The 16,414-nt window shown below is 43.2% G+C and overlaps 1 protein-coding gene across 1 annotated transcript in view; it reads left to right on the forward strand.

The window, feature by feature from the left end:
* Positions 1 to 16,414, forward strand: part of LOC146717220 (matrix-remodeling-associated protein 5) — a 28,167-nt gene that overhangs the window by 3,987 nt on the left and 7,766 nt on the right. Inside the window, exons 2-8 of the mRNA XM_085473109.1 lie at positions 1,860 to 1,985; positions 2,077 to 2,213; positions 9,872 to 10,001; positions 10,639 to 10,877; positions 12,324 to 12,475; positions 12,693 to 15,749; positions 15,873 to 16,111. Coding sequence (XP_085329235.1) covers positions 1,899 to 1,985; positions 2,077 to 2,213; positions 9,872 to 10,001; positions 10,639 to 10,877; positions 12,324 to 12,475; positions 12,693 to 15,749; positions 15,873 to 16,111 — 4,041 coding nt within the window. The 5' untranslated portion in view covers positions 1,860 to 1,898. The remainder of the gene's footprint in view (positions 1 to 1,859; positions 1,986 to 2,076; positions 2,214 to 9,871; positions 10,002 to 10,638; positions 10,878 to 12,323; positions 12,476 to 12,692; positions 15,750 to 15,872; positions 16,112 to 16,414) is intronic.

The raw sequence follows: 16,414 nt of genomic DNA on the forward strand, positions 1-16,414 counted from the left end.
GTGTCAAACATAAGGTCTGGGGGCCAGAATTGGCTCAGCAAAGACTCCAATCTGGCCCACTGGACAGATTTGAAAAATGAGAGGGAGGGCATAGAATAATTTGTCATAAAAAAGTGACTTGTGCATTCTTAGACACGTGGGCTAAACCGAGAGACCAGCAGCTACGCAGACATAAACAGGAGTAGCCCCCATGATCAGGCGAGACTGCCCCATCACAGCTACAACATGTAGACGTAGGTCTCTACAGCTTCTTCCCACTACGAGTGATATACTTTGCTGGGTCGTTTAGTCTTGTTATTATGAAATTTTAACTATTCCTGGAACGTCAAAATCATGCAGAATGTTTTATTTTAACTACAAAAGGGGAAAAATATTGTTTTTGACACAGAACGGTCCATTTAGGTCTTTTTCCCGCTTGTGTGTGAACAGATTCTTTATTTTGATTAAAACTGTCATGACTAAATCCAGGTGATGATGACCTGACCTCTGTAGTAGCAAGAAAAATGAGAAGTGCACGATTGTAGATTTGTGTTGCAATGATAATAAAAAATCAAATTTCACGTTGTAGGACCTCCTGTCAAACACACACGCACACACAACCAGCTGTTAGATGAATCAGCCTGCCTTCGAGGGACGAGAGCACAGAGACACACAAGGAAACTAGAAACCCTTAAATGGCCTCAAATGACTTAAAATATGCTCGTGATGTTTGGTTCTATCTGTTCTCTTCCTTTATTTGTATCTTGGCTAACTATGTAGCAATATCACGTGCACGTGGGATTCAGTGTGTGTGTGTTTTTATTGTGCCTGGTTGTATGTAATTGGCATGTATTGTTCTCAAAGGAGCATGTTTAAACTAGGCTAATGGCTGCCAAGCGCCCTGGCACTGCAGCGAGCTACGGCTGACAAGTTTCCAGTGTTAAGTAGTTATTTTCCATTCCACTGTTTATTGTATTTCATTCTATCCTGTTCTATTTATTTGAGGTGACTTATTAAAATATTAAAACCAAGTGCAGCCATTGTTTTTACACGACTATGTTGGTTATGAGAGGATTTACAGGCTACTGTGGTGACGGACAGGATTAAACCAAGTGCACTAACCTCTCCAGGATGTTTCGTCCACCTTGAGGCTGAATAGTTTGGCACGACAAGAACTACTGTTGACTTTTTCTCACGACTCTCATTTCCTTTCTCACTGCTTCTCATGCTTTGTCTCTTCCATCACCTTGGGCTTGTGGAAACGGTTACTGATGCGATTTAATTTGAGAGACATTATGGTCATTTACATTTTTACTTTCATCATAGCTCCTTAAATCTCAAATGAAATCTAAATGTAAAACGAGAAAGGGTGAGAAAGGATTCAAAAACTTAGAAGGCACTAAAAACTTCAAACGGCACTGTCATTAACTTTAACATTTAACATGCTAGCAGAGGCCTGCAGAGTCTGAGGTGAAGTTGTTGTAGTTTCTCTGAGCACTTCTCAGACCTTCAGGTGAGTGTGGTAGTCTGATGGTTTCCGCTACAATATCATCTACTCCGCACACGGATCAATATAAAGAAAAGAATCTGCTGTATTGCATCCTTCATTATTTAAGGATTTTTGCTCTGCAGCTGAACACACCTACGAAATAAAAAAGTTTTTATCATTACATCTTTCCTAATAGTTTGACAGCTTATTCTATCAGCAGTCCATTCCAGCATGCGCTAAGCAAGAGTGTGGTAGTCTGATGGTTTCCGCTACAATATCATCTACTCCGCACACGGATCAATATAAAGAAAAGAGTGTGTTATGTGATCATGTTCGTAAGGTACACGGCACTGCGAGAGATCTTTTTGTTAACACAAATCTGCACCAACAGGTGTGTTCATGACGTGATCAGTCAAACAGCCATCCAGTCATGGCACTGTGGTGGTGCGCCAAGGTCGCCCGCAGCCTGGCTACAGCGTGGTTTTCCCTGCTCCTTTCATCACTGCTGTGGCAAATGGTAAAAAAATGTATAGAGGCCCATTTGTCTTCTGAATTTCTACATTTGCCTGATATCACTCCATAGATTTCTTCCTTTAAACTTCCTCTAGATCATTCCTGTCCACACCGTCCCATCCTGCCCCCGGAGCTGCAGCTGTCCAGGTGTCAGAGAGGTCCACTGTACGTTCAGACACCTCACCAGTATACCAAAAACTCTTCCTAAGGACACAGAGCGGCTGAACCTGGGGTAAGATCCCACACACACTAAGACACAATTACCAAATGTCAGTCCAAGGGGAAGAAAACTAAACACATGAAGCCGTGTGGAATGCCATGGTCTTGTTTTCTTTCTGTAACTAATGATCGAGCTGCCTCGCAAACCAAGTCATGATAAATATTTACAATTGTTTTAATGACATTAATCTTAAATCTTAACCTCTCTTGTGTAATGGCGCCAGTGAGGTCGGCTGCCGTGCTGGATGCTCTGTCCTAACTTCTCCACTTTTTGCAGTTTTTCGTCACTTTTTGCTATATCTGCGATAATCTTGCATGGGCATCATGCAAAACACACAAATCCGCTACAGTAGAGACACTTTGGTTTCTATTGGTTTGCAATACACGAACATTTCACCATGTTTAACTCCGGACCCAACCTGGCCAAAGGAGATCCTGAGAGAGAACAAAGGACGCGACCCTAAGCGACGGCCTCGAGGTAAAAGAGCCGGCATCAGGAACAGGCTACGGGCTCGCGCACACCGCGCACCCATGCCCAGTATCCTGCTAGCCAATGTTCAATCCATCGAGAACAAGCTTGATGACCTCAGAGCCAGAATCAAGTTCCAGAGAGACATTCGGGACTGCAACCTCCTCTGCTTTACCGAGACTTGGCTGAACCCAGCGATACCAGACCACGCCGTGCAGCCGACGGGGTTCTTTTCGGTTTACCGCATGGACAGGACAATGGAGTCGGGGAAGAAAAGAGGTGGTGGAGTATGTTTGATGGTGAACAACAGATGGTGCGACAGCACAAACATCTCCCCACTCACACGCTCTTGCTCGCCCAATCTGGAGCTATTGATCGTTAAGTGTCGCCCTTTCACTGCGGTCATTGCCTGCGCTGTTTACATTCCGCCTCACGCGGACTCGGACACTGCCTTATGTGAGCTACATGAGGCTCTCACACATCAGCAAACACTTCACCAAGATGCCGCACTCATTGTTATGGGAGATTTTAACAGAGTGAATCTCAAACGGACATTTCACAACCTTCACCAGCACATCAACTGCCCCACCCGGGGCACGAGGACATTAGACCACTGCTACACCCCGTTCAAGAACTGTTACAAGGCTCAGCCCCTGCCGGCATTTGGAAAATCGGACCATTCCGCCATCTTCCTCATACCTGCTTACAAACAAAGGATAAAGCAGCATCCACCAATCAGGAGGGAGGTCGCTCGCTGGACGGACCAATCGGTGGCCGCGCTGCAGGACGCACTGGATGACGCAGACTGGGACATGTTTCGGCGCAGCTCTGATGACATCAACATGTTTACGGAAGCGGTTGTGGGATTTATCGGGAAACTAGCGGACGACACAGCAGAAAGAACTATCATCCGAACGTTTCCCAACCAGAAGCCGTGGGTGGATAAAAACATCCGCGACGCTCTGAGATCACGCACCGCTGCCTACAATGAAGGGCTTGTCTCCGGTAATATGGTCCGAAAGGCAAAGCGGAGCTACGGGGAAAAACTAGAGTCACAGCTACGACAGTGCGACTCTAGGAGCCTGTGGAAAGGACTGCGGACTATAACGGACTATAAACGACCAGCTTCTTCAATGATGAATGCAGATGCTTCACTGGCTGATGAGCTGAACACGTTTTATGCTCACTTCGACGCCGCAGCAATTAAAACAACAAACGGCTGCGCGCGCTCGGAGTGCACCAGTGAAGAAAATGCATTCGTCATCACAGAGCATGCCGTGAGGAACACCTTCAGGAGGGTGAACACCAGGAAGGCAGCAGGACCAGATGCAATCCCTGGCCGGGTCCTTAGAGCCTGCGCTGATCAACTAGCGCCGGTGTTCACGGAGATCTTCAACCTCTCCCTGGCCCAAGCTGTGGTTCCCACGTGCTTCAAACGGTCCATTATTGTCCCTGTTCCAAAGAAACAACAGCCCGCTTGCCACAATGACTACCGTCCAGTAGCACTGACTTCAATTGTGATGAAGTGTTTTGAAAGACTGATGAGAGATCACATCACTTCTTCACTTCCTCCCACCATCGACTCACTTCAGTTTGCTTACCGGACTAATCATTTCACAGACGATGCCATATCTCACCTGCTCCAGACATCCCTGAGTCACCTGGACACTGGCAGAGGGAATTATGTTAGGATGCTGTTCGTGGACTACAGTTCAGCATTCAACACAATAATTCCCTCTAAGCTTTTCACCAAGTTGACGGATCTAGGACTCAGCTCATCACTGTGTCAGTGGATCCTCAACTTCCTCACAGACAGACCCCAATCAGTGAGGGTGGGAAAACAAGTCTCCCCCTCCATCTCACTCAGCACTGGAGTGCCTCAGGGCTGTGTTTTAAGCCCCCTGCTGTACTCACTGTACACTTATGACTGTGTAGCCACATCCGACACCACCTCCATTGTCAAGTTTGCTGACGACACTGCTGTTGTGGGCCTGATCTCCGACAACATCGAGACGGCCTACCTGGAGGAGATTAGGAACCTGGAGACCTGGTGCCAGGAGAATAACCTCCTCCTAAACATCAGCAAGACTAAGGAGCTGATCGTAGACTTCACTACAAAGCAGGCGAGGAATTACAAACCCCTCATCATCAGTGGCACGCCAGTGGAGAGAGTGGACAGTTTCCGATACCTGGGTGTCCACATCACTCAGGACCTGTCATGGTCCTGCCACATCAACACCCTGGTTAAGAAAGCCCGTCAGCGTCTCTTCTTCCTCAGAAGACTTAGAGACTTCCATCTACCACTGAAGGTGCTCAAGAACTTCTACTCCTGCACCATCGAGAGCATCCTGATGGCAAACATCTGCACCTGGTTTGGGAACAGCACCAAGCAGGACAGACGAGATCTGCAAAGGGTGGTGCGCTCGGCAGAACGCATCATTCAATCAGAGCTCCCTGACCTGCTGTCCATCTACACCAAGCGGTGCAAGTCCAAAGCTAGGAAGATTATGATGGACCTCTCCCATCCCAACAATGGACTCTTCTCACTGTTGAGGTCTGGGAAGCGCTTCCACTCCCTTAAGGCCAAAACAGAGAGAATGAAGAGGAGCTTCTTCCCCCAGGCTATTCGGGGCGTGAACCAGGTGTAGGACTGGACTCTCCCAAACACGTCACTATAAGACTGAACTCTCACACACGTCACCACACGCACCACCACACATTTCCTATAATCCTATAATTCCTATAATTTATAATCCTTATCTTTATAATCTCTTCTGCTATTTTCACATTCTTTACTGTAAATTCCTAAGTTAATTTGTAAATTTTTGTAGTAAATTGTAAATATTGTAAAACTTTTCTTCTGTCATTTAATGGTCGGGCATTGTACAGCTACAAGCATTTCACCCCCATGTCATACTGTGTATGGTTGTGTGTGTGTGACAAATAAAATTTGAATTTGAATTTGAATTTGAATTTAAAGAGAGATTACAATCAAGAAGAAGGATTATTGCTTGCCATGCATCTTATCAACCTGCCATATCAACTAAAGAAACCCCAGGCAGCAAGTGGCCCTGGTGCATTTAATATGACAACATTTGCCTTAAGCCCAGAAGATAAGGGCTTAGCACCAGCATGTGGTACTAGAGTAAATCTCCTAATAGCTTCCATGTGGGAATTATGGATAGAGCTTTCACTGCCCTCCAGCACAGTAGGAAAAAAAATCACCAGCCACTGTTTTGTATGTAACACACAGCCTTGTCTAATTATCTTGGCTCCAAACAATACATATCCATCTATCAAACTGCTTGGCAAACAACACTACTGTCCACAGGAGGGGTTTGGGTGTGAGGCTCTGTTTTGGGAAAAACCTTTCACTGCATTTCACGAGTGTAGTTTACTTACTTTTTCATAGATTATTCTATTTATGATACTTTAACTCATTATATGCATCCTAATATAAGTACTTCAGGGGGTATGTGGTCCACTAAGCACCATGCAGTGCCAACCTGCAGTTCACAGGAGGCAAACAGTTTCCATATGGGCTCCTGTTCTGTGTGAAAAGCTATCACGCCGCTGCAGCTGAATCAAAGCATAATGCAGGTTTTACTCTGCAGGGACAGTTACTGAATGAATTAGAGCAAGACAAATAAAAAATTAACATGAAGTTACACCCTTCAGCAAAAACATTTTCACATCTGCAACAATATTGCACATAATATAATGTTGTACAAAGTGCAATCAAAAGTGTCCAGGAAAATCTTACCTGATTCAACTGTAGCACAGCAGAGATGCTGGAACCATCTGTACTTTATCTGCTCTGAAATTAAACAAGCAGAGAGCAAACTTCAGCTCCTGTGAATCACTCCTGGGTAGGGATGGGTATCATTTAGGTTTTATCCGATACCAGTACCAAACCGGTACTTTTGAAACGGTGCTCAAACCGGTGCTTAAAGAATGGAGAACACAAAATTGGTCCAAAAACCTCTCATGTTCAGCTCTTTTTTTGTAAAAAGATAACAATGTTAGCCTTTTCTGCAGCTATGGGGCATATGTGGTATCACTCTTGGCTGGAAGCAGTGCTTAAACAATGGAAAAAAACACAAACTTTGTCCAAAAACCTCTCATGTTTAGCTGTTTTCCACTTTTTCTTTGGTCATTTTAGCCTTTTTGGCCAGGGTGAAGGGAGTATCTGCCATCAAACAAGAAGACAGCTGCATGTAGCTATGACGGTGTTTGCTAGTTCACCTTACATGCATTAATGTAATAACGTGGTTAGCCTACTCAGCATAAATTACACACGAACAACATTAAGCAACGGCTGCTGCTGCATCATCATCCGTCATCATTTCTGCTACACTGGCAGGGCTAGGGGCCAGGACTCTCGTCTTCGGGTTTTTGGGGGATGTTGCTAACTCCGGGTCCGATAACAGGCACCACACCCACAGTAGATGTGCACGGTCTATGCGTCGCCAGGTGTTTCATCGGATTTGAGGTGTTACCTCCTTTGACAGTATCACAGTATCAGCTTAAAGCACTTGTTGCTGCTGAGTTTGCATCTTTTGCTGTGAAGTACAGCCAGACTTTTGATTTGCCTTGGTCATTTTTAATCTGTAGCTCTGCTCTAAAAGAACGTACGTACCTGGACCCGCCTACTATCCTCGGAAATGTAAAATGATTGGCTAGAATCTAAAGTGTATCACAGCTCAGGAAAAAAAAAGCACCGAAATAAAGCACCGAAATGTGCGCTGTTTTTCGGTCTGGTTACTACCGTTTATGTCAGAACCGGTGCCATGATGGCACCGCATACCGGTACCCATCCCTACTCCTGGGTGTAAGAGCTGTATGTACACCAAGGCAGTTTGTAGGTTTCCATGTTTTCTGTTTTGACAGAGAATCGTAGGTAAACACAGGTATTATAAATCACATTAATTAAGGCTTAGAAATGGACTTAACCTTGTTAATGTGATTGGTAACACCTGTGTTTGCCTATAATTTAAAGCAAAGGTTACATCATGTACGTAGCCATCAAGCCATTAAAAAGAAAAAAAACGCTGGAAAGAATAAAAACAGTTTTCTACAGAGTATCGGACCTTCTGAGGCTCATGTTAGCTTAGTTTTATAAGCTGCTAGTCAACAACTAAAATTAAAAAGGCTTTTTTCATCTGCTGTATGTCCATCTGAAATGAACCCAGCATTTCTGAAGTTCCCAAAAATCCTGTTTATCTTCTTTAAATGGTGATTATTTTATTAGTCATGCCTCAATTATTCTCCTCTGTTGATTAATTCATTCAGTCATTCCTCTTATACTTCTTTGAAGTCTGCCACTGGGTGGGATATGCATACTTGATGCATATGTGAAGGCCTGATTTAAGACCCTTTCACATAGGGAACGGCATGCACTGCGCTGACCGCTAGCTGGAGCGAACGGACCAAAAATTGTTGTGCGTTCTGCCTGAAAGCGTTGGCACTGTCTCTGCTAGTGAAGAGTGTGTTGTTTCTGCAACAGTCCTTTCCTCCCGAGGTCCCTGTGCCCAGGTGGACTTGATCTCAACAGCTCTGGACTGCACTGATGTGTACTTACATTTCTACGGCGGTGCACGTTGGATTACATCACAGGTGTTTACTGTCTGATGATGAAATATATGTTCCATAGAGTAAAGTGGACCCTAGGGGACTCGTAGTTTAATCAAGGCTTTAACCACTACGTGTTTGATGTTTCACTAGGAAGCTTAGTACGACCAGCAGCCATGCTTACACCTGAACTCTTGACAATAATGTCTACAGTCATTTGTCTGAACTGTTGTCACCATCGGACAAAGATGCAAACTGTCCCATTGGAAAATAAACTCCATTTAGTTTAAGAGACCATTTTGGGAGCTGCCTGGGTAGAGCATAGAGGCCACATGTCTTTCACTTGTTGATTGTAAAAGTTCAGAGGACAAATGACTTGTGCTTTTCTTACACGGGCTCAGTCAGACATTATAAGATGTACTCGGACGCTTGCATGGCAGCGTTTGTTTAACGTTCACTCAGACTAAATCGGACATGAGTGTTCCTACAGCTACAGCTCTCCAAAGTGAAGCCAAGAAACACTCAGGGCTACGATGCGAGAGCGAAGGCTTACGATTCCATATTGACTCCTGATGACTTTGTGTGTGGCGGCGGCGTCTATAGTATTAGGAACAAAGGGAATTTCGGCAGGACACTGCACAGACAATACATTTGGAAGGGGACCATGAGCCTTTAGGGAACAAACAGATTTAAAACTTCCGATGACGGGACCACCCTGAAAATAGGGTGGAGGGATTTTAACTCTAAATGTTCACACCAGACATGTTTGGGTGTTTTATTTAGACTCTTGGGCCTGTTTCCTTTAGTGTAGGTTTAGAGACATGCAGTTTGAATTCAAAAGAAAACTGCGGGTTTCCACTGTCTTTCAAAGGAACTGTTCAGTAAATGGACCGCCTACAGCACAGGGGACTGCTGTAGCACATGGGGATTTAAAGCTGTAAGGAGATGGAGGCTGACTTCTAAACACCAAGTAGTCTAACATACTTGAGACTCGTATAGTCGATGTGGGGCTGAGGATGTAGCTGTTTCTGATAAATGTTGACATGAATGAATGTATGGACAAAAGTGCATGGCCACATACACGCTACACTTAAAGGAGCCATGAAGCACCAGCTCAGTTTTTGTGTTGATGTTGATGCCAGAAGAGGTTTTGAGGAGGTTTGCAGAGTGGTTTTGCATGGCAAAGCTATATGAAAAGTTCATAACCAGTTACTGGAAATGCTGACATATCATGATCATTTTGTCTTTTTTTTTTTTTTTACTCTGGAACTGTTAGAAATAATAGAAATAATATCTTAGAAAACTGCGCCTACTTTCTGAACATGTTAGGCTACTTCCTGTTCCACATTGGTGCTGTTTTAGATCTTCTTTGTAAAGAAGATAAATCACTTGAATCTGCACATGCGTTTCCTCTGATTTAAAAATAGGAAAGCTTTAAGGAGGAAAAAACCATTGTGGGTCAAAGTCTGTCTGAACACTCTCTGTCACCCTTCATTCTTTCCACTTGTCAGTCCTTCAAGCATTTTCCTTTTATCTGAAAGGTCACATTTACACACATAGATTGCTGAATATTGTTGCCTTCTTCGCCTTATGCCATAACAGTACCTGGTCCTGTTTGTTTTCTCTAACAGATATAACAGCCTGACGGAGGTGGAGGGGTCTGAATTCAGGTCACTGCGGCAGCTAGAAATGCTCATGTTGCATGGCAACGACATTAACATGGTTCATCCTGGAGCTTTTTACAGCCTGAGATCACTACAGGTACAGTTTGTCTCTTTGTATACATCACATTCATATCTTGACCCTGTTTATTACAGTTGGTATAAACAGAAGGAACTGCTGCTTTTATCAAAATAAAAAGTCAAAACTCACTGGACTCAAACTTGATTAGGTCATAAGTGGAAATTTCATTCAACAGCCAAGTTTACTTCTGCATCACACTCTGTAGATCAGATGGTTTTTCTCTTTCTACCAGTGACATTAAATGTTTTTTATGGAAACACAGATTACAATGAAGAAATGATAAGTGTAAAAGAAACGAACTCTAATGGCATACAGTGTATGCACAGAGTTCAATCTTCTCCTGTGTAAACCACATATAAGCCAGTAATTAGCTGTTCTTTGATTGCTTGACTAAAGTTGCAATGAGTCCTGTTGGGTCCAGATGGATCTGATCAACGCCTAAATTAGCTTTTTAAACACACCAGTGATCCATGCAATTACATCAGAATTAAAAATGAGAGACTCTGGACTTTATTACTGCACATTAGACAGGTGGAATGAGGCTCAACTGCAACTGCCTGATTACTCTTGTGCCGTAGCAACATCACAGGCCAACTAAAGACTGCAGCTATCTTCTTTCTGTCTTTTCATAGTTCTGTCATTCACTATTTTACAGATCTTGAAGCTGAGTTACAACAAGCTAACGTCAATAAATCCTGGTTTGTTCGAGGGTCTTGTCGGTTTGATTCGTCTCCATTTGGACCACAACCTTATAGACTTTATAGAGCCATACTCCTTTTCTGGCCTGACCTCCCTAAAACTCCTGCAGCTGGAGGGGAACCTTCTCAAAGAGGTCCACCCGCATACCTTCATAACAGTGTCAGTACTAGGACACTTTTGGACCTCAGGACTCAAGTAAGACATCGAGAAATTTATCTGAAACTAACTTGAGGTTATTGAGTTTGTACCTAATTATCTATTTACATTATTTTGATTGGAAGTAAATATACGCAAGTAAGCCAAGCCGTTCAAAATATGGTTCACAGTGTAGCTCTATACTATGCCCTGGCATTCATTTAGAAACTAGAATGGCTCAAAGAACCTGACAAACAAACGTAAACTCTGTGCGGTTCTCCTTTGAGCACTGCATACTTATGCTACAAGGCACCACAGCACAAAGGAAATTATTACAACCATGTGTAATGAATTTGCTATCTTGTTGCCTATTAAATGGTTGCCATGAAGACCGGGTCTGTAACCAGTTTAAGTCGGCTGCTGTCATCATGATGCCTCAAGATGGCAATGAAATGAAAATTAATGGAGTCGGTCTGCTATCAGTTTGTACTGTAATGGACTTGAGTTTGTAATTCCATGCAGTCTGTTTCTGATAATATAGTGATTAGATGTAAATATAATTTTAAAATAAATAAATAAAAACAAATGACCATCTGCATTTGCAGAAATTTACATCAACTTGAATTCAAAGGCTGGAACTGGAACCATATTGATCTAAAACTGAAATTCTTCCAGAAGTAGTGACATAGCTGCTTTCATTTAACTGTAAAAGGATTTAGGTGTTCAGAAATCTTGAGTTAGGTCGCTTCTAACAGATGACCCGTGCAGTCACCTTCCATTAAAAGTGGTCGGTCAGACATGTTGGTCACCACAGCTACTGAAAACTGGCTGCTAAATATCAAAAAATCCAATGAAATCACCAGGCAACAGCAGATTTCACCTGATTGTAAGGAGACTGCCATCCTATTTTTTTATTTATTTCTTTTTTGGTTTGCATGGTGCCGCCAATAGAAATGTTAATGTCCCATATTAGCCAGCTGATGGTTGTAAGAGCAAACCCAGACTCATGCCTTAACAAACTGGAGCTGTGTTTTTGTCGTGTGTTTTGGATTGCGTAATCCTGAAGTAGGCAGAGAGATGTACTGTTTTAGTTTAAGCAACATAATGTCTGATTACAAGTGACATTTTCTGTGTTTTTATGTGTTGAATATAAGAAGACACTTTTTAGAGGCCTTTAGCTCCCAGTGCAACTGATAATAGCCCCCAAAATGATTGTTTCAGTTAATGTATGCTTACTCTCAGACCAATCACATATGTGTTGCTCAGAAATTTCTCTTAGTGTAGCAACCTTCAAACAGAAGCTAAACAGGACCCCGAAAACAGTGTTTAAAGAGTTTCGATAGTTCCAAAAATTCTTGCATTGTGGATCTAGGATAGGATTGGATACACAGGTAATGTAATACATGTGTTTCCTTTCAATATGTGCAATGTACTCAACAATCTTTCCAGTCCCCATCACTCTGAAGACCCTTTAACAAAGACACCGTGTAAATGTTTTTGTCTCAGACACTTACATCTATCAGACAATCTGTTGGAGCAGTTACCTGCCGGAGCTCTGCAGACAGCTCCCAGACTTGAGCTCCTCTCGTTACATGGTAATCCTTGGACCTGCAACTGTCAGCTCCACTGGTTGATGGAATGGAGCTCCACACATGAAGGTATGAAAGCATAACCCTAGCCCTATTTCATCACATGAGCACTTTGAAAGCCTGGAAACATATTATCATTAAATATTTTTTATGGTACATGCACTTTCTCTAATTCATTGTAATTTCACTATTTCACCTTGTTTTCCTATCATCTCTTATATTTTCCCTTATTTTACCTCAATGCCTTACTTTTCCCTCCAAACTTTTTCCCCTCACATCCTTCCAGGAGTAATAAAGTGTAAGAAGGAACGTGGATCCAAAGACATATGCCCACAGTGTTCCTCACCTCAGCACCTGAATGGGACCCTTTTTCTCGGGTTAACTCCAGACAAGCTTACATGTGAACGACCGGCTCTTCGTTCCCCTCTCAAAAAGTGGGACAATCCAGTGTGGGCTGAATCAGAAGCAGAGCCTGACACTCCATACACTCGGGACTTTGAAAAACCTTTAGGTCATTTGACCATTGTTCTCTCAGATAGCCATGGAAACAGTGCTCATGTGGCATGTGATGTTCGCCATCCTGGAGACAGTTCACCTATGACGTGGGCGGCAAATCCACGTTCACCTAGGGACTTATCTGTCAATGTATCACTGGTGACTGCTATTGAATGCGAGATTGATCGAGAGAAATTGCAAAATCTGTGGCAACTGGTTGCGTATTACTACGAAAGCCCTGCAATTTTGGAGAGAGGTCATCAGAGGGGAAATGCAAGTGGAGTAACCTATCAGTACACACAAGCTGTGAATGAGAACTCTCCATATTTCACAGAACTAAAAGGGTATTTGGTAGCAGAACCCTCATGGCTGCTTCAACCCAGAGTCACTTTGAGGCTTAATAGAAAGCAGACAACGACCAAGAAACTGGTGATGGATTTCACTACTTTAATTACAAAGGACATCAACATCCACAGGGCTGAAGATGACAGTGACTTTGCGTCTTCCTGGGCACTAATTCGCAGAGGGACAGCAGGACGCGTTCAGACTGCTCTTGAAGGATCAAAGGTTAACTTAGAGTGCAGTGTCATTGCATCTGATCCACAGGTGAAAATGGAGTGGATGCTTCCAGATTTGTCCGTTGTGGAGGATGTAACTGATAAAATACACATTTCTGAAAATGGGCAGCTTGTGATTTTGAATGCCACACTGTCTGACTCCGGTGTCTACCACTGTATTGTCAGAACTAAAGCCGGTGTGGACTTGATGCCCTTGAGACTAACCATCAAAGAGCGCTCACTGAGTCCAACAGCTTTCAATGGTGAGAAAATTACAGTTGAGAGAGGGAACACTTTCTCTCTTCCTTGTGAGGTGACCTCGGCTCATCCCAGTCACACTATATGGTATCTACCCAGAAATCAAGTTCTTCTCCCCACACAACAGACAAGAAGAGCAGAAGTGATGGAGAATGGGACGTTGGTTGTAAGAAGACTGACGCTAGAAGATGCAGGGGAATATAGCTGCTTGGCCTCCAATCTGTATGGAGCTGACATGCTGACTCACATAGTGGAAGTCAGGGGAGAAAAGGCTTCTGAAAAGACTAAAGTACAAACTGAGAAAGAGCATCCTATCTTGACAGTTGCTTTGGAAGAACGAGAAGGCTCAGGGGGAGATTTTCAAGAAATTGTGCGTCCTTTTTCTACACAACTCCCTGAGAAGGTAGGATCGAGGCAAAGGAATCCTAACGGTTTTTCGAAAAGGATACGAATGAAAGATTCAAAGAGAAAACCTAATAAATCCATTAAGGAGTTGGATCCAAATCGTTGGGCAGAGATACTGGCAAAAGCTAATGCGAAACCAGGTGCTGCTCTGCCCACTGAGCAGACACTTGAGGAGCCAAGCACAGTAATCATCCAGCCAAGTACAGCCAAGCCTACAACTGCAGTTGCCACTATGGTTAATACTGCTGCTTACAACTTACATCACACCACTACACCTCAGACAGATTTTCCTATCAATGCGAAACTTAATCCTGAGGTACATTCAAACACAGGCCAGAAGGAGGATGTGAAAAAACACTCTGAAACATTAGAAAGTCAGATTCTTCAGACTGCTTCTCCCAGGACTACAGTTCCTTCTGGAGTTCGTCACCCAGTCGAACAGTCAGAAAATAAGCACTTAGGAGAGGGAGGAAGAAACGTTGACTTTGTTTCTGCTGGTTCAAACAGAAGAAGGCGCCCTTACAGACGTAGAAAACCCCCAGTGAGAAGAATCCACCCACATCTTAACCCCCTCTACCATTCATCAAACAAACCCCAAACAACTCTTCCCCCAACAACAACCACCACTCCAATGACAACAACGCCCATTACAACTACCACTACTACAACTACTACAACTGCAACAACTGTTCCAACCACAGTGGAAAGCTATGAAACCTTATCTGCTGAGTATCAGACAGAGGAAGATGAGTACTATGATGAATATAATTACAAAACTGGTGACAGTTTGGATGCTAAGGAAGATTTAAATAGTGAAATCCTTATTACAGCTCAGCAGCTTGCAATTAGCATTACCCCCTTTCCATCAGTTAAGGAGACTAATCCCCACGTAGGTCATTTGCCAGGTAGAAACCATTTACCTAATCCAAAGACAATCGTCACTCCTAAAATAAATAATTCAGCTTTACAGCCTGTTGAAGAAAAGACGAAGGATGTTGTACACTTAAAGAAACCCGAGATAAATAAAGTAGAGATGACAAAACAAACTCAAGGAAATGGCATCAACAATAAAAACCTGCTTCTAAAAGCATTGGAGGAGCAAGAGAAATATCAAATAGAAACAGAAGGGAGAAAGAAAGACACAGAAAAGTTGGTTACAGAGAGCTACAATACACGAGATATCTTGAGGTCAACAACACAACCGAGATTTTACACTCGACCTTCACCAGAGAAGAAAACACTAATGTACGCAAAGTCTTCATCCTCCAACATCTTTACATCACATTCAGCAAAAGGTGGAACCAGAGATGAGGGCACACAGAGAGAAGACAAATGGATACACAAACCAACTGTAAAGCCTCAAATGAGCAATTTCCCCATAATGGAGCCCCTTCACCCCTGGCTTCATCAAACCAACCAGGGAAGAAGACAAACTACCACCCAGAGGGTTACATATGGAAACCAAGACAGAAACACAGGAAGGCACACTAATGTGAATCCAGGCAGGCATTTCCAGCCTCCCAGAGTCCCTCCAACCTCTAGCTGGTCTTTACACCATCATCGTCATCATCATTATCCCCTGTACCCTTCCTGGCCAGGACAAAGATCTTTACCTCATCAAAATCAAGGTAAATAAAGTAGCATGCTATAATTTCCTTTCTAAAAAGTGTGGGTTGAACACACAACAATATTAGTTTTCTGTTATTTTCTGTAATTTTAAGCCTTATTGCAATTCATGGTTCTCATCCTAGGGTCACACCTTGCAGCTCTCCCGCACCCATGGGCTCATGGCGCATTTGTCACCAACAGACCAGAAATTACAGCTGAAACAGTCAAACCCACACCCACTGTTTCAGGAGCAGGGAATATCAGACTGACTTACTCAAACACCCACCTATCCCAGCATCATCGTCAGAATCATCATGTGGATGGCACGACCCAAACAAAAGACCAACTGTTTCTAACCAGGCTGAGGAACAGATACAGACAGGTATAATGGGGGGCTTGGGGCTGGTATAGAGTTCACATGGTTTGTTTTGTCTAATTTTGTACGTAAATACTCATAAGAAAATGTCTGGCAGAGACATGCTCATATTGGACAACCTCACAAAAATAGCATAACTGTCTTAGAAGACCAAAAAATGGTACCATGCTCTATCTGTTGCAAAGTTGTGAGGTATTGCAGGTCTATTGTCTTTTTTCACATCATTATGTTGTATTACACAAGATAAAATAATCTACCATCAAGAAAAATGTTCGTTCCCTACAGAGATTACCTTTGTTGACCAGTCTA

Source organism: Copadichromis virginalis, linkage group LG2, assembly GCF_057382275.1.
Source record: "Copadichromis virginalis isolate Kocher_CV1m ecotype Utaka linkage group LG2, C_Virginalis_male_GT1.1, whole genome shotgun sequence".
Taxonomy (NCBI): Eukaryota; Metazoa; Chordata; class Actinopteri; order Cichliformes; family Cichlidae; genus Copadichromis; species Copadichromis virginalis.